This window comes from Protobothrops mucrosquamatus, unplaced genomic scaffold (assembly GCF_001527695.2).
Source record: "Protobothrops mucrosquamatus isolate PMUCROS unplaced genomic scaffold, P.Mucros_1.0 scaffold656, whole genome shotgun sequence".
Taxonomy (NCBI): domain Eukaryota; kingdom Metazoa; phylum Chordata; class Lepidosauria; order Squamata; family Viperidae; genus Protobothrops; species Protobothrops mucrosquamatus.
In genome coordinates, this window is record NW_015386945.1 from 122,658 (window position 1) to 145,660 (window position 23,003).

At 39.7% G+C, this 23,003-nt stretch overlaps 1 protein-coding gene across 2 annotated transcripts in view; it reads right to left on the reverse strand.

Moving 5' to 3' along the window:
- Nucleotides 1–23,003, reverse strand: part of STAT1 (signal transducer and activator of transcription 1) — a 35,536-nt gene that overhangs the window by 3,005 nt on the left and 9,528 nt on the right. For both annotated transcript variants that reach the window (XM_015817925.1, XM_015817926.1), the window contains exons 7-21: nt 22,554–22,645; nt 20,504–20,655; nt 20,065–20,223; nt 19,312–19,404; nt 18,316–18,375; nt 15,888–15,917; nt 15,707–15,797; nt 13,689–13,727; nt 12,528–12,611; nt 10,048–10,146; nt 8,276–8,411; nt 7,325–7,374; nt 6,179–6,273; nt 4,066–4,205; nt 1,566–1,751 (exon numbers count right to left, since the gene is read on the reverse strand). In XM_015817925.1, coding sequence (XP_015673411.1) covers nt 1,566–1,751; nt 4,066–4,205; nt 6,179–6,273; nt 7,325–7,374; nt 8,276–8,411; nt 10,048–10,146; nt 12,528–12,611; nt 13,689–13,727; nt 15,707–15,797; nt 15,888–15,917; nt 18,316–18,375; nt 19,312–19,404; nt 20,065–20,223; nt 20,504–20,655; nt 22,554–22,645 — 1,506 coding nt within the window. The remainder of the gene's footprint in view (nt 1–1,565; nt 1,752–4,065; nt 4,206–6,178; nt 6,274–7,324; nt 7,375–8,275; nt 8,412–10,047; nt 10,147–12,527; nt 12,612–13,688; nt 13,728–15,706; nt 15,798–15,887; nt 15,918–18,315; nt 18,376–19,311; nt 19,405–20,064; nt 20,224–20,503; nt 20,656–22,553; nt 22,646–23,003) is intronic.

Consider the following 23,003-nt stretch of genomic DNA (forward strand, 5'->3'; position numbering starts at 1 on the left):
AACTTTTCAACTGGGAGCCCTATGAATCCTTCGATATTTCAAGGGGCCACTAGTGAAAAACATGTAACATCTCTCTCTCTCTCTCTCTCTCTCTCTCGTGTGTGTGTGTGTGTGTGTGTGTGTGTGTGTGTGTGTACACAGCACATGCCAAGGGACCCCCAGATAGTCAACATGTATTATACTGCAAATAGTGTCTTGTTGACACCAGAAAATGCACCACTTACTGTCCCATATCTATTATCAGACATGGAACCATAGGTCATTGCCAGCCTACTTGCCTGGCAGACGGAGGATGACCCCAGCAAATTGTTGATTGACAAGGGACTGTGCTGAACTCTTGAGAAGTCACATTACAGGCACTCATAATAATATAACTGATTATTGAGCTGTCTTTTGGTTCTTCTTATGTGACATTCTGGAAAACCTGTATGACTTAAGCAACCCATTGGTCACCTAATACTCCTGAAAATCAGTTTCTCTGTGAATGTCACTTGTTAAGAAGCTGCCCCTTGCTAGTATTGTTAATGCTTATTATTGCATACATAAGTCTGGGGTTATCAAAGGGCAATTGCCCTAACTGTTTAGTTGATTTGTGGGGCACATGTGGGGCATTTTTCAATAGTAAACCAAAAACATCACCTCCACTAAATGCGATATATTTTTCCTTTATGGTATTTTCAAAAAGCAACTGCAGGGAAGAAACCATGACCTTTCGTTATGCAAAGAAATGATTAAAGGATTTCTTGAAAAACCAAAACTGCATGCAACAATATTGACCGACCATCAGGAATTTGCCCAGTTTTTTATTTGGCGGTAGTTAGTCTTGGGTTGAAAGATGATATATTTGTGTGTGAATCATTGGAAGCTACTGCATAAGGATATGGAAACTTGTTTCCATAACCTGCAGGCTGCAGATTTTCCAACCTGGATAGCGAATCCATTCGCCTCAAACGCTGCTGATGTTGATGTTGCATTGAAAAAATCATTCATTAAACTACAGAGCAATACAGAACCTCAAGAAAGTTTTAAACGGGACAAACATTGTGATCAACAGTGCAAGCCAAGTGTGTAAGTAGCAATATTTTTCACCAGTAATGGGAACCTGGATAGGAGGGGTGTGTGTACATGAGGGGACGGCACCAGTGCAAAATGATTGAGAAATACTGGTCTAGACATCTCTCCCAACCTCTATATCAATTTAGGTAAGTGTAATAAGAAAAAAAAGAAGCTTAATAGATCGAATTCTGGTCATGAGGTAATTTATTCTCAAGGTAGACATAAGCCAAGGCCACTTTTTAAAAACAAAAACTAGCAGCAGCTTGTGTGCAACGCAGTGCAGTGCTTTCAAATGAATATTTGCATATTTCATATGGCACCAATCTTACTCCTTGCCCACCCCCATGTCTAGATTCCAAAAAAGTCAGATTCGGGGGTAGAAGCACGGAAAGCTGAGATTCCTAAGGTAGTCAACGAGGGTATGCAGAAATGGAGCCACACAAGCATGCCCCTCTGGACACGAGACTATTATCCTTGTGAAAAGGCAGGTTGGAGAGACAACTACTCACACTCTTTGTGTCTGGAATAGTATTTTCCGAACGCAACGTCTTTGAGAGTGCACGGATACAGGTACTGCAGTGGGTTCTCAGGAAAATTCTCCGCTGCCATCACTTTGTAATTGCGAATGATATCTGGCAGGCTGACTGCAGAGAGTTCCTTTTTTGTATAGGGCTCTACAGAGTGGAAGGATGGATCTGAGGAAGATAAATGTTACACATTTTTTCAATATATAGCACAACCATCATATTTTTCAATAGTTTTATTTGGGGTTGCCTTTAACAGAAGCTTGACGATGTAGAAATTTATTGAAAACCTTTCCCAGAATTGGAGCAATGGAGGTTTTTTCCCCCCCTCTACTATATTTCCATACTATATTCCCCCCCCCATAGTATAGAAGCTGCTAGAAAGTCTGTGGATGGAGGCTGGGAAAATTATGGGATTACCATTGTTCTCCCTAGCTCCTGATTTATACTTTATAATCTCTTTAAAATTTCTTGCAATCTATAATAATTTGAATCCTCTCAAGCATCTTTTCTGAAATTCTGTCAGAGAGCACTTCATCTGTAGCAGACCACTGCCATCTTGTGGCCCACCCAGAACATTGTATTTTCTCTTTTATTTGCTATCTGTTGTATTACTGTGATCCGAGCAGCATATAATGATATCCTTGCGCACTGAATTGTTTGCATGTTAATACTTAAACAGAGTTTTATTTTTATTTTTTTTAAAGTTGTATTTAATCTATGTTCTGAGAGATGGTCAACTTCCTGGGGGAAAAGGTAGAGAAACTTACTGAAACTCAGTGCTATAGAACTGGGGAATAACTCTATATACATTATTTCAACTTCTGCACTTTGAATTTTTAATGGCCAGAAAGGCACTACAGGATATCAGTCTAATATCTTTTCTTACAAATGGGGTTCTCAATCTCCTAAATAAGGTGCATCTAGAAGATAAGTGGCAGTACCAGGAACAACGAAGTTGGTACTTTAATGCAGGAGGTCAGGCCAGTGTGAAGACCATGAGGACATCTGACAAAGAAGCTCCGAGATCTTCAACTCTCCACCCTCTGGGCCTCAGCATTTTACTGCAATCTCAAACATTTGCTTGAACGTGTATTTGTGCAATTCAGGCAACCATGAATTGAAAATAATTTTGAATGTATACAGTTTTACATGCACAAGCATACGTTAAGGACTGCATTTGGGATTGTTACAGATTTCCCTCCTATACAATATTCTATTAGGGAAGTCTCAGGGCCTAATAGTATTTTCATTCAAATGACATGATTAATTAAATCGCTCTGTGGATTTTAATTTGCTACTTTTCCTTTGGTAGTTTTACTTCTATTCTTGCTTCACGTAAAGGTGGTCCTTGCTCCTTTTTTTTTTTTTTTTTTTACTGAATCCACTATCTTTTGTTGAAGGGCGCCTGGAACTCAAATTGTTATGGTGATGTGTGAAACAATTTGTTGATCTGAAAGCCGCTTTTTTTTTTTTAATGAAAGCTGCTTTTGAATGCCCACCTGGCACTATCCCACCAGAAAGGGGTACAGCAGGACCAGAAAAACAAGACTGGGCTCTCTTAGTGCTCCTGCCCTTCTTGTTGGCACAAAGAAGGGCAGGACAGCCAGCCTACCTGGCTGAATTGTTGGAAGAAAGTTGAGCTCTTGACATGGTTTCTGCCAGTCATTCTAGAACAGTAATTCTCAACCTTTTTAATGCCACGACCCCAACCGGTCGTAAGTTGAGGACTAAACCGGTCGTAAGTCGAAGACTAAACTGGTCGTAAGTCGAGGACTACCCAACCGGTCGTAAGTCGAGGACTTTCCCTGCCCGGGAGCGCCGCGCATGCGTGGTTCCGCCCCCTGCGCCGGCCGAGGCGTAGCTGGCAAGCAGCAGAGACGGAGCAGGCCGACCACCAGCTGGCCCAGCCCAAGGGAGGTAAGGCACCCGCCGGAAAAGGGGAAAAAATGGCAGACAAAAAAAATGGCGGACAGCCTTGCTTGGCAACCCCCGTGAAATGGTCGATTGACCCCAAATGGGGTCCCGACCCACAGGTTGAGAACCGCTGCTCTAGAAAGAGCTCACAGGCCCCTGGCCTGACTCAATACTTGATTGATTTTTATCTCTGATTAAATACGTAAGAGAGCGATGAAGGGAGAGAGAAAGATGTAATACACCAAATTTTGTTATCTCTAATTTTATAGAAAGAAAAATGATATTCATCAACCTTGAGTAAATAAAGGGAATGCTATTGCATTACTCCCCTATACTGTAGAACATGGAGATTTTAATAAACTAGGGCAACTAGGTTCTTGTTCCATAGAGTTGTGGAAATTAATAGGGATTTAACGTACTGGGAGAAACCAGGCCTAAGCTTGTTAAACTGTGATTTTTTCCCCAAGTCAGAGACAAAGATTCCCTTTCTAAAGCACAAAAGTTCCCAACATAAAGGGAATCGGCAGGCTCCTCACAACACAAGGCCTTTTCTCCAAGTTTTACTTACCATTTGCTGGTCCTTCCACCCAGGTGAAAGTGATCGCTCCTTCTCGACTACTTTCACTGAACCTCAAAAGAAACGTCCCAGTCTCCATTTCCTTCAGCAGGATGCGCTCTTGCTCCTTGCTGACAAAGCCCATGATGTGCCTGTAACACGGGGAAGAAGATTCATCTCAAGCAAGGCCCCCCTATTTTTAAGCGCAGAACTAGGGTCTTCCAGAGTCTTTCTGCTGAAAGGAGGAAGCAGGTGCTTCAAGGACTGTTACCTGAATGACCCCAGTGGCAGAAAGAGCATTGCTCCCTATGCCAGTCCTCGTCCCTGAGGGAAAAAACCAACCTCAGCACCATAAGGCTATGAGAAAGCCCCCCCCCCTTCTCCCCCCCCCCCCATGTACACAAAAGATTTTGATTCTGGAGGGAAAAAAGAAGAATTCCAGCAAGGGAACTACAAATAGTCCTTGACTTACAACAGATCGCTTAGTGACTATTTAAAGTTACAGTGGTACTGGAAAAAGTGACTTATGACCATTTTTCACCCTTATGACGGTTGCAGCAATCCCTGCGGGCACGGTGATTTACATTCATAGGCTTGACAACTGACTCACTTTTATGACGGTTGCACCATCCCGGGGTCAACGTGATCCCCTTTTGCAACCTTCTTGACAAGTCAAGTCAATGGGGAAGCCAGATTCATTTGACAACCGTGTTACTAATTTAACAATTGCGATGATTCACAATTGTGGCAAGAAAGGTGTAAAATGGGGTAAAACTCACTTAACAAATGTCTCACTCAGCAACGTAAAGTTTTGGGCTCAATTGTGGTCGCAAGTTGAGGACTTCCCTGTAACAGTTCTACTTTCATTCTAACTAAATTTGCTACTGGGAATTCTGCAAGATTAATGCTCGGTAATATAATTTACTTTTCCTTCAGGCAGCTGCCTACATCCTGACAATTTTAGGCTCCACCATTAAAAAAGCATTTGGCCCCATTTGTGGGTTTCGTGATAGAGAAAGATTGTTGTTAACCTCATTAGAAAATGGTCTTTTAGACTTTGCAGAGATCTGCAAGCGTTTTTTTTTTTTTTAAAAAAATGGAAAAACACTATAATGGTGACAATAACTTGATAATCCATCCCAGATTAGTCTGAAACTCCCACATCGTTTTTCTATTTCTTCTTAAGCCTTTTTACATGCAGAAGGGATAGGGAACAATGCTCCCTTCTTAAGCCAGTGGTTCTCAACCTGTGGGTCGCGACCCCATTTGGGGTCGATCAACCATTTCATGGGGGTCGCCAAGCAAGGCTGTCCGCCATTTTTTTGTCCGCCCTTTTTTCCCCTTTTCCGGCGGGTGCCTTACCTCCCTTGGGCTGGGCCAGCTGGTGGTCGGCCTGCTCCATCTCTGCCACTTGCCAGCTACGCCTCGGCCGGCGCAGGGGGCGGAACCACGCATGCGCGGTGCTTCCGGGCAGGGAAAGTCCTCGACTTACGACCGGTTGGGTAGTCCTCGACTTACGACCGGTTTAGTCCTCGACTTACGACCGGTTTAGTCCTCAACTTACGACCGGTTTAGTCCTCGACTTACGACCGGTTTAGTCCTTGACTTACGACCGGTTGGGGTCGCGGCATTAAAAAGGTTGAGAACCACTGTCTTAAGCACTATCAGAGCATAACACATTGAAAGTCCACAGGTTCCAAGTAGAATCAAACTCATATGAAAGAACCCGGTTAAGTTGCCGTAAGCAAGGAAGTTTGTTTTAGGGCAAAGAAAGCAGAAGGAAGATTCATTCCTTTTCCTTGCAACAGCGTTGCATACACTCTCCAAATCTGCTACTTCAGCCTCAAATCTGAAGAAGAGATTTTCAAAGCTAATGGGGAGTATGGGTGAAGATTAAAAAAAGTTAAGGAAATCACATTGAGCAAGCAGAAAAAGAATTCCATTCATACAGTACTACAGGATTCTTCCTTTTAGGGTTTTTAAAATGAATAGGGCCCAAGTGGGTCACTTTGTCTGCATTGCTGACTGTAAAATATTGCTAGACTTCAAAATGCCCTGAAGTGCGACTGAAATCATTCCAGACTCGTCTGGTTTTCTATTTGGGGCCCGAGGAAAAGATGCTTACCCGTCATTCCAGAGGAAGAGCAAGTGTTTCCTAATCAGTTCAAGGATCCCTTCAATCCACAGCCAGAAGGGAAAGTTTTTATCGTTCACGTTTTCCTGAAATTAAGAGAGACAAAAGCTCGGGGTGGTAAAAGTTACCCACTGATCTAGCATATCTCGTTTTTAATTTCCACTTCTTGTCACTTGCTTGGTGTTTTCACATTTGTCTGCTGCACCTATTTTCCTGAATATTTGAAACGGGGGGAGGGGTATCCTAAATTATTAGAACGGATAAATTACAGCTTCAAGGCCTCCATTATCCCATAATTCATTTCCTTCCATCTTTCAAACCCTGTTCCCTAGAATGAATCACAGACTGTGGAGTTCTGGGTGCTCTCTGAGTTTGGTTTTTTTCCCCCCAGACTTTTTGTTACTCGCATAGATAATTCATCTTCAGTGAACTGACCCCCCCAAAAAAACACTGAGTGCATCTAAGAGCTAAAAGCTTTCCCACCCTTTGTTTACAGTTTGCAAGAGACACCTCCTATGCAAGCTTTCTTTCTCCTGAGAAAGTCCCCAAACATTAAAGACTTTATTGACATGTCATGGGAAGCATCTATTTGCGACATTGGAGGTCAAGCGGGACCCCAACTTCTCTTCCAGGTATAGTCTTCCATGGCAAGCAACCACTAGTATGGAAGACAATTCAGTAGTCCCCATGGAAGGGCTGGGAAACCGGTGCTCCTCCAGATAGTGTTGGCGTGGATGCTTGTATGGACTGTTACTGGTAGGAGTTCCCCCAATTCCAGCTCTGTTCTTTTGCCATGCATTAATTTGTTCCAAAGTCAGTGTCCCAATTCTTGCCGTAACACTAAACCATAATGGATGGGTCTCTACATCACATGAAACCTAAAGGAAAGTACATTGTAGAGACTACTGCTCCATACATAAATTGGAGCAGTCTATGACCATGTCTCTACATTGATGGAATATAACCATTCCAAACTATTCAAGACCAACGTTTTTGTTCTTACCCCAGGTATGATTCAGCCAGAACCAAGAATAATTCAGATGCATTCTTTTAGAGTAGGAAGAAATCTAATGAGCAGTACTTTATATTAAGTTACATTAAACTCCATAACATTAACTGAAGAACAGCAACTCATACCTTGCAGAATCTTGCCCATGAAATAAGGCCATCTGGAGTACATCCATTTGCTAAAACAAACAAACAAACAAAAAAAGCCAAGACATTTCCATCAGGTCACTGACATTTATGCATTTACACTATGCCAACGTAGAATGCGATGCTGCGATTAAATCACATGCAAAAATTGTATTCTGAATTTTAAGTATCACCATCTAAGAAAAGGTTTGAGGAACCTTAAGCGGCTTAAGGACTGCTTTCCTCAACTTGTCCCCATCCAAATGTGCTGGACGACCAAATACCCAAAAGGTATAAGAAATCTGTTCAATTATTAGTGCAATGTTCACTATTGACTGTGAAAGATGTATGGGAAATGAATTTGAAATTTAGGTTTCGTAAATGTGGAATCTTCACTTCAACATCTCCTTGGCTTGTGCGCTTTGTTTTGTTATTATCCTGAGAGGAGGTCTACGCATTCTCCACCCAAAAAAAAATTAAAATTAAAATTAAAACCACATGGTTAAGAAGCAGGGGAGAGCTAAAACCTCTCATCACCATATGCCTCTTTGCTATATAGCCAAGAGATTCTACTACTGAAATTATTTTCGTCTTTTTCATTTTGATCGTTTAATCGCTCAAAAATCTGTGCAGAATGCAGGAACCTTGTTTCTTACACATTACAAAATGGACAAAAGATCAGAGGCTAACTCAGGGGTAGGCAACCTTGGCTCTTTTATGACTCGGGGACTTCAACTCCCATGCTCAGGAATGCTGGGAGTTGAAGTCCACGAGTCATAAAAGAGCCAAGGTTGCCTACCCCTGGGCTAACTGAAAGATAGGTGGTGGCAGCAGGAACAATCAAGGACTAACTCTAAAACCAGAGGCAGAGTGAAGATTCAGAGGGCTTCTGGAAGTGATGATTTGAGTCCTACAGAGTTTTTCACCCTACAGAGAATTAATAATGCCACTTACGAAGCAACTTCTCCCCGATCATGTTCAGCTGATCTGTACTGAGTCCCCTTTTTGTGACAGAAGAAAACTGCCAGCTCAGCACTTCAGAAAGTTGTGACCATCTTGCACATGGCGGATTAAGGAAGAAGGACAAATTCTAAAATGGAAGCAGATTAGGATATGTATAGTAAATATCCCCCACCTTTCTTTCAAGGAGCTCAGGTAGCATCTCCACTTTCCTGCACTTCTGTGAGGTGGCACAGTTGACACAATTATCTACTGACTTTATGCTCCATAAGTAAACTTTTTTGGCAGCTGTGTCTGGGCCCAAGAAAGGCTTGTCCCACCTCCTTACCCAGAAGCAACCTCCAGAAGCAACTTTTTAGAAATGTCTCCTGGAAAGACAATTACTCACTTAAATATGGCGCCTTTAACAACTGCTGTTAGGTTTTATGTTTGTAATATGTTTTAAAACTGAACTGACCAGACCTGACTGAAGACTAAGCTGGATATAAAGGCTTTAAAGGAATAACAAATAAATGGGGACAAGCTGAATATCACTCATTGAGCTTCAGGACTGAGATGGGATCTCAATCTACATCAGCACAGCCGTACTCTGAAATTCTGTGAGGCATTCCCAACTGACAATCTCCAAAGTCTCCGATTTTTAACTTCCATCATTTGAAAAAAAACACCAATAGGCAAGTGAAGGGCAATCTAACTACCATACAGTGGTGCTTGCAATTGGCTGAGGTATGATGTCTAAGTAGGAAGCCTTGCCACCCAAAATACAAGCACTCAGATGCTACAAAGAGCACTGTTAACCTGACAAAATCTAGGATTGCATAAAAAAACCAAGGAAAATGTTGGCCACTCAATAAGTCTACACTAGGGATCCCCAGCCCCGGAGCCGTGGCCCGGAACTGGGTCATACAAGTGGCAGGCAAGCTGGTGAGTGCACAAACCTCCATTTATGCAAGCAGAGAGCACGCCTGCCATTTGTGCAGAACCATCCCTTCTCCCTCCACCACCGATCCGCAGAGCTGGAAAGGTTGGATGGGGACCGCTGGTCTAAACCAACCCATGATGCCAAAGCAAGCAGTATTAACAAGCCTAAAACCAGACACTAACCAGACACTAACATTCAGTAATCAGACAGTTGTGTTTTATTTGTAGAAGAAGAAAAAAATCAGTAGAAATTTCTATAATTCCTTGTAGTCAATTGCAAAATCAGAAAACTCCACTCTTATTAAACAGTATCAAAGATTGGAAGGTTCCGGTATTCATTTTACCTAAAAACAAAACAAAAAACACCCAGAATATTTTGGCTTTCCCCCCCCAAAAAACTGGAATATTTTAGAATATTCCAAATTTTGGAAATATAAATGATTTGGTAGGAATAGACATGTTATCTCCCCTCTTCCAGGAAACAACCATTTTTACCTATATAATTATAAATCAAGACGTTTGTCAGTATCTCCTCAAAAAGCCATATAAACATCAATTTTGTTATAATCAGATGAATGTAATAAGCCATATTTTTTTTTGCTGAACAGAAAAAAAGCAATAGTGCACCTATTTGATCTGATTAGAGAATGTATATTTTCCTATCAAAGATGAAACCATTTTTATGATATAAAATGCTTCCAGTGCAACCTTATATACAATTCCCTTATGTTCAACAAGACTAAATTCCCTGTAAAAGCATTTATGACGGAGGCTTTAAAGGGAGCCAATCTGAATGCAGTGATTCTTAGCAATTTCAATCTTAGAAAAGTTGCTTTTTAAGTTACCTTCGGTTCATTTATCAGCATATTGTACCATAAAATAGAAGCCCATCCACTTGGTAATTGGCTGACATTTGAGATCACAACAATTGGAAGGGAAAGGGTCTGGAAAGGGAAAATTGCAGAGACAAGTTAAGTAAATATTCATAAATGGTGAATTCCACCTAAAAGCAGAAAAAATGCTAGGTTCACATACTGTATCACACGGTCATGGCTTTTTAAATAGTTTTGAATAAGCTAGGGGTGCAAAACCACTTTATAACTCGGGTATGTAAACTGTGAATTTAGCCAAAGCTTCAATCCAGCCTTCTCCAAATATTAGGCTTTTAATTCCATCCTTCACTGCCAGACAGAATATGAGAATTATGGTTCTAAACCAACAGAATTGAATGACGTAAGTTTGACATCAGACTGTTAACCACCCAACATACAACAGTGTCATTTAATCATCAAAGCAGTTTGGGATTTAAACAAAAGAGATTTGCATCATCCAAAGATCTGAGCAGCAGCTACAAAGAATAGGGTAATGAAATAATGAAAACTAATTAGGAGGTCACAGTGAACACCTTTAGTCTAGCCCCAAAGAAGAAACAGAGTTTTGGGCTTTAGCTCTAAAATATCCTACACCAATCAATCCACTAAGCCAGGCTGTCAACTTTGAAAATGAGTGTGGCTCATTTTCCTATTCATTTTCAGTTGACACATAGACTAGACAGCTTTTCTCCCATGGGAACCAAGGCTGGGCATTTCGTGAAAAACCCACCAAGAAGATGTATTGGGGAACGTAGTAGCTTGCATAGCTTTAGGGGTGGGATTTCTTAACTTGTATTGGGGATTGTTATGTGTCTATTCAGATTTGGTTTCACTTTTGATGTGCCGATACTTTGTAACTAATAAACATGTTCTTTGAGGAACTTGCAACCTTGGAGTTCTGCTTTATTTGTCTCCGTCTGTGGAACCAAGACACAAGCAAGGACAATCTGACTTTAGGTGTAAGGCTGCTTTAACCATTAAGGACCCATTTTTCCTAAATCACCACACCAAACTTTTCTTGATTTTACTTAAGACTTATATCAGCATCATATAATACAGCAACAAGGACTGTAATTGGCGAAGCAGTGAGTGCAGCCACTATTACTTCAGTTTCCATTTATTAATTCAATGAAATGGATGAAAACAACCAACCAAACAAAGAGTAACCATCCAGTTGCTTCTGAGGTAATATGGCATCATCTCACAAACATGATTATTAATTAATTGGCACCAATTACATTAAGAAGTTTGACACAATAACTCGTTCTGTTATTTATATGATAACACTGATATACACACCATAATACAACAGCCTTCATAATATTGTATCCAATGGTACACTGCAGCAAACATTTTGGTGCTTTTTATATCAATGAATATACACTGTGCAATTACCAATGTTTACCAGCAACATCAAGGGGGAAAGGAATAAAAGTTTTTAGACTATCTTTATGCAGAGGACTGTTTGGTAATGACCTATAAAGCCTTACATGGCATGGGGCCAGGTCAGATGAGGACCACCTATCCTCAGTTACATCTACCTCTCCCATCAAGTCCAACAGACGAGGCATGTTTATGGGTTCTGTCTGACAAGGAATGTTACTGGACAGGACCTGGGAGGATAGCCTTTCCTGCCATGGTGCTCGCCCTCTGAGGTTAGATTGGCCCCATTCTATTGGATTTTGGAAGAGTCCGATGATGGGTTTGCTATGTGTGCCTAAGGATTTGATAGTGAAATGCAGCCCATAAAATGGTTGTAACACTGTTTTTAAGATGCATTGCCCTCTCTTGTAGATTATGTTATGTTTTAATGGTTTTTAGAATAGAATTCCTGATTGGACACACAAGGAATTTGTCTCCGGGGCATAAACTCTCAGTGCACATGCAAACAACATAGTGATAAGTCATAGATCATAAATCATAAGATACAAACAACAACTGATAAATCATAATATGCCAATAGGAGACGGTAGTAGGAAAGATGAGAGATGAGAAAGGTGAGAAGATGAGAAAGACGGCAATTTTAATTAAATTTTTAAATTAAAAATTGTTTCAATTGTTTTGTTCATTTGCATTTTTACTGTATGAGCCCTCTCACAGACAAAAATGTGAGATGGGCTCACTGAACAAATCAACAAACCCGTGGCCCTAAAGCCTGCACCTTGAGTTTTGCAGTCCTTGGAAACCCTTTTGACTAAAACTGTTGAAAATTGGTAGCACAGAGCTTCCTGGTATTTTGAGCTGAGAAACTAATAAACATTGTTAATAATCCTAGAACATTTGTATTAGAGATGTGTCACCTACAAGTGAAATGACCACCCTTATTTTGTAATCTTCAAGCTTCCTTTAAATGTTAAGTGTGGTCCTTGGCCACCAAAAGATTACCCACTTATGCTTCTGAAATGAAGTTATTGATCTGCTACTCTATGACTTAATTTTTTTAATCTACTTACTTCCAATTCAATTACTAGGCCATTCTGTTCCAATGTTGTCTCAAAACAGAGGGAATGGAGTTCTTCAGTTACAATGAGAGGACCCTTAAAAATAAGAGAAGAACTTTAGCTTAATGTACTTAACTAATTTTAGCTATTTGACAGCCTTATATTTTATTCTAATATTGCAGCACATTTATAAAATAGCTTATCTATAAAAAGAGAAAAAAATGCAATCCCAACTGAAATTAATTTCAGAAATTAAATAACCCCTTCTAAACTATTAAAGCAGCACTTATCATCTGGAACTTTAGAAAGAAGAATGAAATTTATTAAGAGGGAACCTGGGCTAATAAATTGACTTTTAGGGCTTTCTTTAGGTGTTAGCTCTGACAGCACCAATTCAGTTTCCAATAACAAGGCATTCTATCATCTATAAGGGTCAGTTAATTAGTTACTTTGTTAAAATGTATTAGCTATGGGGTCATTACAAGGATAATCCCTTTCATTTGATGTATGTATCAAAGAAAGTGAGAAAGAATTACCTTGATCCTAAAAGTGTAAGCAGCTTGATACTAATGCAAGGTGCTCTTAAAGAAATTTGAATGACTTTTAAAATGGAATAAAAAGGAATCCCAATTCCAAACTGACTAAGAATTTATATCTACATTAAATAGCCCAAATCTTGGATTTGCCTTAATTCAGATGAGAATTCCACCTATCAATTTCACTCTATGCTATCTGGAGTATTAAAATTTTGCATCTTGTTCCTGAGATGGACCTCAGAATTCCTGTGAAATCTCACTGGGGATCTCTTCTGTTCTAACCTATTTGCATGTTCAAAACCGAAAGATTAAATCCTTATTCTGCATTGGGGTCTCCAAGCTTGGCAACTTTTAAGACTTGAGGACTTCAACTCTCAGAATTCTCCAGCCATTATGGCTGGCTGAGAAATTGGGAGTTGAAGTCCACAAGTCTCAAAGTTGCCAATTTGGAGACCCTTGTTCTACGACATGAAAGATTGAAAAGCAAGAACCTGTGAATCTGTTGCTATTACACAATTAGTGATGCGGTTATTGGCTTTTGTTTCTGCAGTGTGGAAATCTAAAACACAGAATTCTGATTTAGGAGTTTTTAAATAAGCTATACATTCACCGAAGTGCTAAGGCATATTTTCCTTACCTCGTTAGTTCTTGAAACATTCTTTTGCTCTTTTAATTGCTACAAAAGAAGAGAATTTGGTTAAACCACATACCACTCAAGCTTTTGATGTATGGTTCAAAAGCTTCCTACTCAGTGTAGCCCCTTTCACTATCTTTCATATATTATGGCTCCATTTCTTCACCCAGGAGCTTCCCACACAAAACCATTCCAACTATATACGCAACTTTTAACAATTCCCCTTCAATCCCACCAGCCTGAGATTCACCAAGAGGCTTCTAACAGGAAGCTAAACTACAGATGATCTTATTGATTATTGGTATTATAAAAGTGTATTGTGGAGATTTTTATTTTCAAACCATTTAAACTGCAGAGAGAAGAATGTGAAGTATCTTGATAGTAACTCTCATTCTCACTATTTGAACTGGCAGATAATATTAGTGAATCGGATTCTTTCCAAAAAAGATTGCCCTTCATCTGAAAGGATAAATATGTTCCACCCTGGTGGTGCTGGATCTGGGTTAAAGACCATCTCCTGAAAGTTTAGATCATGCCTGCCTGCTGTGTATTTTTATTTTATTTTTTTATATTATTTATGTTGTGTTTTATTGTAAGCTGCCTCAAGTCACATAAAAGTGAGATGGGCAGCTATATAAATTAAATAAATGGGCTGTCACATATGAGACATGGATTATGCACGACAGCTAAAAAGACTACAGGAGCGTTTAACTAGAAGTTATTATCTCAGCTATCCCTTTTACTTGTAAATATTAGACCTGCTAAGTATTTTTAAAGTCATGATATAGAAAATCTGAGTGATTTGATTATCTGTGCACAGACTGCAATAATATACCTTTATAACCTTTTGGTTTTACTTCAACCTATCTCTAAACTAAAACAGATTTGTAAATTATCAAAAAGAATGAAAAACACTTTCATTTAGAGAATGATTTAAAGATAAATACTATGCATTTCAGACCCCAGGCAATACATGTTCCCAAAGGTTTGACAGACTACTGGAAAAAAAATCTGTGAATGTGCCCAATAACTGATAAATTGCTAAGAGAATCACGTTATATTTTTTAATCTAATGCAGTAGTGTACAACTGATTACTTTAAAAAGTAAAACATCTACTATAATGATACTAGTACTACTGCAGATTATAATACAAGAGTGGATATGATTCAACAAATCATGAATGTTGAACCAAATTAATCCCCATTTATTAGATCTCTATTCAAGGAAGTGGGATTCAATTGTAAAATGTTCGCTCTGGGTCTAATTCTACAAAATGGTAAAAAGCACAAAGACTAAAGCGGGACGAAAGGAAGAAATGAGAAAAGTGCAGAGAGAACTTGAATCTTTGAGTCCACTCAAAGAAGGATGAACTGTTATCTCTATTCAAAGTTGTATGAGACAGAGCGAAACCCAAATCTTAATAGCAATAGCATTCAGACTTATATACCGTTTCACGGTGCTTTACTGCCCTCTCTAAGCGGTTTACAGAGTCAGCATTTTGCCCCCAACACTCTAGGCCCTCATTTTATCGACCTCGGAAAGATGGAAGGCTGAGTCAACCTTGAACCAATGAGAATCGAACTGCTGGCAGTCAGCAAAATTAGCCTGCAATGCTGCATTCTAACCACTGCACCACCACGGCTCTTAATCATGAACGTCTCGCCCATGTCCTCATGAATGGAAAGCATGGTCAGAGAACCATCTGTAGTATAAATTGACATCCTTGTCTCAATCAGGAATCACTAGGATAAAGTGCTCTTTCAACTGCTGTTTTAGTGGAGTACATGGCAGGAGTGTTATTTTTCTTATTACATTTTTTTAATTTCTTGTTACCATTTCTCTCTAGATTTGTATTATTACTCTGCTCAGTGCTACCCAGAGTCTACAGATTGGGACAGGCTTCAAAAAGTTTAAATAGCTTTAAAAACAAGCAATACTAAGTGCAAAAAAAGATACCTAGCAAGGAGACAAAACCACTTCAGCATTATCAAATCACACACAAATACCACAAACACCTCACCAGATGTCTAAATTCTGCTGATAGGCTTCCATTTGACTCTTCCATATTCATTACTTTGGTATTTGTTCCCAAGATGTTAAATTTTCTAAATCTATAAACAAGAACAATAAAAACAAATGACACAACCTTCTTTGATATTTAACAAAAAAGGCAAGAACAGGCACAAACTGACTGAACATACCCTTTCACTGTGAGTTTCTCGCCAACATCTCTGCAAAAGAAAAAAAAAGGTCAGTTTATGAGTGACAATCTTTCTATGGGGGATTTCACAATTATACCACAGCATTCTCCCAAAATTATTCCATTAAACTGTTTATCAAGTTTATCTCTATGTAATCTGGAAAAATTTCCACTTTTTTTCGTTTCACACTCAGCTGCTCAGATTAAGGACACTGTGAAATGTGCAATTTTACAGTTTTCTGTAAGCCTGTTCATGCATTATTCTCACTTAGAAGCCTGCTGTGAAGTTGGAGCCTCTTTCACTTCTACAAGGGTCATTTTTGAAACATTTGATGTCCAATACCGAGTGTGGTTACTTTTAAATAAATTAATGAATCGGTATTAATGCAAATAACTGACTGGCCCATTATGTATTTATATATTCTCCAAACTGGAATGGACTTATTCCAAATGATTCTGCCCATCCTGAAGATGGAACGGGACAACTTGCTGCGGGATAACTCACCACAGGACAACTCGTTACGAAACAATTCAATTAGTTACAATAATTTTAAAATTATTTCATCTTTTTTTCCTTCACATTTCATTTTGTCCCTTCTTTGGCATCCTTTCTTTAATGATTCTATTCTACTATTTCTTCGATATTAGTGTAACTCTTGTCCCATGGTGAATTGGCCACGCGGCGAGTTGGCTGCAAGTTGACTGTGGTGAATTGGTCACTGTGAGTTGGCTACAGCGAGTTGTTGTAGACCCCTTGAAGAAGCTCGAGAGCTTCCTTAAGATTTGCAAGACCGCCTCCTACCAAATACCTCCCTTCGACCAGTCCGCTCCCACAGAGAGGGCCTCCTTAGGGTGCCGTCGGCCAGTCAATGCCGGCTGGCGACCCCCAGGGGGAGAGCCTTCTCTGTGGCAGCTCCTGCCCTCTGGAATGACCTACCCCCCGACCTACGTACAACTGCGGACCTGNAATAAATAAATAAATAAATAAATAAATCCCAGCATTGCAAGGTGGAACGGGTATGGGTCAGAGAACAGAGTGCTCTGTGGGTTCAACATGATGGCACTTGTTGCCCCGAGTACAGTCTTGATATCCCAGAAAACCTGAAGACTGTTTTCAAGACGGCTTTAAATTTGAGATGAGGTACTGGGTAGCCATTTTTCGCTATGATATGCTTGTTTGAGAGAGTGGAGTTTTCATTCAGAGATTGCTCATGACTTCATTGTTAAGCACCCAAAGTCAACTGATTATTAATTTCTTTCACCAAATAAATCATCATAGCAAAACTTAACACATGAAGTACAAGTAGTCCTGCTTACCAATGGTCATTGGGATCAGGAACTCTGCTGTTAGGCAACACATTAAGGTGCAACCTCACATGATCGGGCCAACTTGCAACAGCAGTCCCAGTTGCTGTAGTTAGGCAAATTCTGCACAGCTGCAGCATCCCTTTGTCATGGGATCACCACTTGTGACCTCCTGCCTCCTTCCCCATTGACTTTGCTTGTCAGACGTCGACAAGGAAGATTGCAAATGGTCATCATGGATTCGCAAGACGCTGCATTGGCTGCAAGTACGAGGACTGGCCATATGTATCCCTCATTCAATGTCATTATAACTTTGAACAACTGCTGAATGAGTGGATGTTAACAAGAACTACTTGCAGTTTGTGAATAAGTATATTTCCACAGGTGAAGTAGAAGTGAGAGCTAGGACCTCTGTTTCAACCCTCTTCACTTATTCTGGATTGCCTTTTTTGCTCCTTAGCTCACTGCAATCAGAATGAAAGCAGCAGGGTCTGTAATTATGACTGTTACATTGATGGGTGAAATACTATTTCCGTTATGGTTTCCAAGCATATGTAAATGCATGCTTCTTCAAAGTAATGGGCTCGTGGCACCATAGCTGTCAGCAGCAAAGGAAATGTTTTATTTTCATTTTAAGCAATGGGGAATCGCATTTTGAAAGGACATCAGGAAAAATGTTAAGAGCTGTTCAGCAATGCCCTGAGAGTTAATAGAGTAATAGATCCTTCCTAAATGGATGTGTTTAAACAGAGGCTGGAGGACCATCTATCAAGAATGCTGTAGTACAGGATTCCTTCACTGAGCACGGAGTGCACTAGATGATTTCAAAGCTCATTACAAACCCTCATACTCAAGGCTTTCTCTCTGATTCTCTTGTGTAAAAAATAAATTAATAGTATTAACCCTTTATGAGCAACCAAAGAAAGCAAGTAATTAGAAGTCTAGTCACGATAACAGAATCAATAAAAAACGTAGAACTGTAAGAAATGGAAATCATTGAGAGTTCTCTAACTGCCAGACAGATGTTGCAACAGAGCGTAGAAGAGGACTAAAGCATAAGTCGTCCAAGTGTGGAAGTCAAGATTAGTGACCATTTATCTGAACGGTGATAACACATCACTTACTTATCAAATTGAACTTGCACTTTCAATTTGTAATTCAGCTCTTGAAGTTTCACCAGCAATCTGGAAATTCAAGCAACACAAGTTAAGAATAAAGAAAAAAATATTCTTTTTTTTTTCCGTTTTGATGATCTTCACATTCCTTAAGCGCGTCAAGAAAAGCATTTTCCTTACGTATCCTCCCGTACTGCTCAAATTCCTACAAGATTAAAAGAAGCATCTGTCATCAGAGGAGGCACCACTTAATTGAAAAGTCACAAGGTACACACCAACCTAATATTTTGAAAGGGTTCCACTTATAAGATAATTGCAGGAGCCAATCCTAGTTTGAGCTAGCATGGGTAAGGGCTCTCTGCACATTCATTAAATGCAATCCTACATGAAACTAGTAAAAAACATATTAATAAGTCTTGTTCCCATGTAAATAGTTGCAGAATTGTATCCCATGACATAGATAAGGATTCACATATCATTACTAAGTCATAATACGTTTCATTTGGGTTTCATGTGTTTTGTAAAATCCAGCCTTTGTGATTCCAAGTTAAAATCTATGACATATCTCTTCTTGAGGTGTGGAGCCAATCATAAAATGAACCTAAGAATCAGAACTTGGGACATGTAATAGCTTCAAGAGCAGAAACAGCAGAATAGAGAATCAGGCCTGCAGCAAAATCTACATCCAAGTAAATGTAGGTAATTTAAGGATATTAACATGTTTTAAAATATTGGCAATTGAATTTAAAATGATATTCTATTGAGAAGCACTTTTTCTTCAGTATGTTGTTAAGATGTGGCATATTTTTCTTCCTAACCGGCTAAACCAGGAAATCATAAAAATAAAAAGAAAGCAGTGGCAAATCATTTTTGTAAACCTGGACGGATCAAACTTGACCTGAGGGAGGTTTTTTTTCCTGTTACTTTAGTTTGGAATTAATCACCTCCTTTAAAGTTCTTAGAAAACCACCATACATTAATCACATCAGGTATAAAACAAATTACCTCAACTTTACTGTAAATTGTACTCCAGTCTTCAGAACTAATGGTCTCTGAGGATGAGTAGGCATGCAAGGCTGCCTTTCTACAACAAAGGAGCTGGAGAGAAAAAAAAAATGGACAGTTGAATTGTTTCAAAAGGGGAACAGAATATTATGCCAAAAATGAACAAAACCTCAATCTTCCATAATGCAAATATGAACATTTATTTTAAAAAAAAGAGGCAAAAGGTTTTATTTTTGAATTATTTATTTGAAACAGACACCTAGCATGCTATGGACAAAATTTATAAACAATAATATCTAAATAGTTAAAAATAAAAAAATATAATTTAAAATCAAGTTGTATTAATACAGTTCCATAGTTCTCTAAACCAACCTTTTCCCAATCCACAAATTTTTATCTAGGTTGGGGAAGCTTGGTCCGTCCCATCACAATTCTTTGGCATTTTCTAGCCTTTCGAGATTTTGAAGGCTCTCTGTAGCTTGCAAGGAAATTACTGACAGTATGAGAGATATCCTTTTAAATTGAAATTTAAAACTAAAAATTTAAACTAATTTAAACAAAACTGCATGATTTCAAACAAAAAATATTTCACTAGAGAGTTCTGCACAGACTTTCTGGGAATCATGCGACTGCTCACATTTCAACCAAATAATTTAATCAGCAAGATGAGAGAAAAGAGATTCTTCAGCTTGGATGGAAAGATGAAATAGAACGTAAACACTTTTCTAAATGAGGAACACAAGAAAAAAATACCTTTGAATGAGCTGCTTGAAGAGAATTAATGTCCGATCATACAGCCCTTTCTTCTGTTGGGTAATAGGATCAGCTTCATAGGTGAATTTCTGCTCCAGCTCCTCCAGTTTTTTAATCTGTTGAAGAATCTGCTGAAGACTCTCAGCCACTGTAGTAAACCTATAATTACAATGATTGTATATGAAGATTGTTACATTTCTCCTTGGGGTAACAAGTACAGAAACCAGCAGTCTTAATTGCTTAGGGGCAACACTAACTTTACAAGGCTCTTAAGGCCTTTGCCTCAGAGCATTCATGGTATGTTAGAATCAAACATATAACTGTTTGGACCTTGGATTCCTTGGGTAGTTTTATATAAAAATGTTCAGGTACTTTCCCCCTTCTGGTTGAATTCATTCTGAAAATTCTTGATTGCACTTACTGTGCTTCAGAGACCTACCAGCTTTGAAGCTGATCTAGACAAGCGTTGGGTGGGCCGCCGATACAAGCAATCTGCTGTCGATGCTTCCATTCAACCAGCTCTTCTGTTATCAGAGCATTTTGGGTATTTTCAATCACAGGCAACGAAGAGGATATCAAGCGTAGAACGTCCTAGAGAGAATCCAATAAGAAGCATATTCAAGCTATTACTTGACATTTTAAATCAATCCTGGCAAGATCCATTTGATATGTCAAGGAATGTATCTCTTCAGTTAAAAAAAAAACCCAAAGAGCTCTAACATTCACATGTGGGAATTTGCTAGGATACAGGGGGGATGTTGAGGTTTTGAGCCAAAGAACATACTTGTGCTGTAATAAATGCATCCAAAAGGCAGGTTGCAGATTCAATCCTACTTGATAGGACTGTTATGTGGAAATAACACAAGGAAGAAGCATTATGTATATCTTCTAAGTTCTTGACTGAATTGTGGAATACTAACAAACAAGAGGAGCTAAAGGTCTACCTGCAAAGTAAAGAACCTTTCATTTTTTTTAAGATGTGGCAGCCAAAAGCAGCAGTGGATAGAACAGTGACATCAATAAATAAGGCAGAAATGGAAGTCGGGGGGAAGCCTAAATGACTGTTAAATTTCTAATTGTCAGCCCCATTAAGTAGACAAAGCAAGAAATCAACTCCACAGGAAGGCTATACTATTTTTTTTTAAAATACTAGCTATTGTTAATAGAATATTGTAAGTTTGATCGAGCTTTATTGCCTCACCCCTATTTTCAAGTGAAATAAGGTACTGACCGCCTGAACTGCTTTCACATTATCTTCTGCTTGTTTTTGACTTAAGCCATGTTTTCCCACTTGTTGCTTTGGTAATGGATCTGGCTTACCTCTGTCAAGGGCAACTTACCCTCTACACTAAACTGGAGAACAGCAAGGGTGGCATAATAGATTTTAGTGGCCTGATATGGCTGCTGTTTTGTTGGCCTGAGTGAGTACAAGGGGAGAGCTGCTTAGTGGTGGCCTTGAACAGCAGCTGTTCTCTCACAAGGGCTGATCAACCAATCTTGCTGCTAGCCAGGGTTGTTGTGGTGAGATGCTAAGTCCCAGTGGTCAAGCCTGGTATATAGGTGTTGGGGACTAGACCACTAGAACAACCACCTTTCTCAGACGCTGGGGGACATGCTGCTGGCTAAAAATTGGAGTGAGACGACAGGACTGCATGGAGTGAATCAAGTGGCTAGAAGGAAGTTAAGACTGAGAAGTAGTTGCTATTTCCTTGTTGGGAAGGGGGAACAAAGATCCACAGATGGCTTCAAAAAGTGAAGACCTAGAGGGACAAAAGCTCCATTCCAAAAGGGAAGGAGTGACCTGGCAGTCTCTGGAAAAGGATTAGGCAGAAGACCCTGAGAGAAGTTCTTTCCTCAATGGAGAAACAGTAGATGTTCTGCTGAGCAGAAGGTCAAGCCATGCCAAGCACATGAACAGTACAATTCCAGCCCATCCCTTTTACTTTCTTTCTTGTTAAACTCAGAAGAGGGAGAGAGTTGGAATAAAAGGGGGAAGGAAACAAAATAGCTAGCAGGAGAACTAGAGGGAAATACAGTCTCTGTGAGTGAGACCTAGGAGGAAAAAGCTGATACCGGGTGACCAACGGTTATCACCAAAACTTTAATAATAACATCAAAACTATGTTAATACTTGTGATAAAAGCCCTCATTGTAAATAGTAAAGAAAGGCCTCCACTGGTTTGTGCCAGTTGCCACCCTTGTAAAAACAAGGTTGACTTCAGTTCAAAAAGAACACTGTTACTCTGTGGCATCCACCTCCAAATGAATTTCATTGGGTGTGTATATCCTCATTTTCCTATAGCTGAAGGTGACAATCATAATACTATACATCCTCTCCCAATAATGCTTAGGTTGAACTGAGAGGCAACAGATGCTTTAAAGGCACCCAATGACTTCCAAAGCTCATGATAGATTAAAATCTATCACAAAGTGCCTACTAATTAGACAAACAAACAGTCACAGCTCTCCAAAGAAGCTAGCTGAATCACCTGTCTTTTATTGTGAAGCTGCAAATACATGGTGTGGAGCTGTACTTTTTCCTTTTTATAGTCATCCTGGGTCATGCTGTTGGGTTCACAATCTGCAAAAGAGATCATGCCAAAACTCTGTCAAGTGTCTTTTGTATTTAAAATTGCAGAAAGTAAATCATCCAAAAAACAATATCAAAGCCTTCTCCGGGATAAAAAGAGGACACCTGATTCTTATCCTGCATATTTCATTCATCTCTAAAAGAGAAATACTAGATGGTTCCGTCCCAGGCGCCTGATGGACCCAGAGGGGTTTCTGACGGAGCTTGGGCCATATCCTGAGGAGCTAGGTCACGACTCGGCGGAACACCAGGCTGCGGCCTGGGATGTGGCCGCAGCCGCAGCACTGGACCGAGTCGTGCCGCTGCGGCCTCTGACCCGGCGTAGGTCTCAACTGGCCCCTTGGTTCAC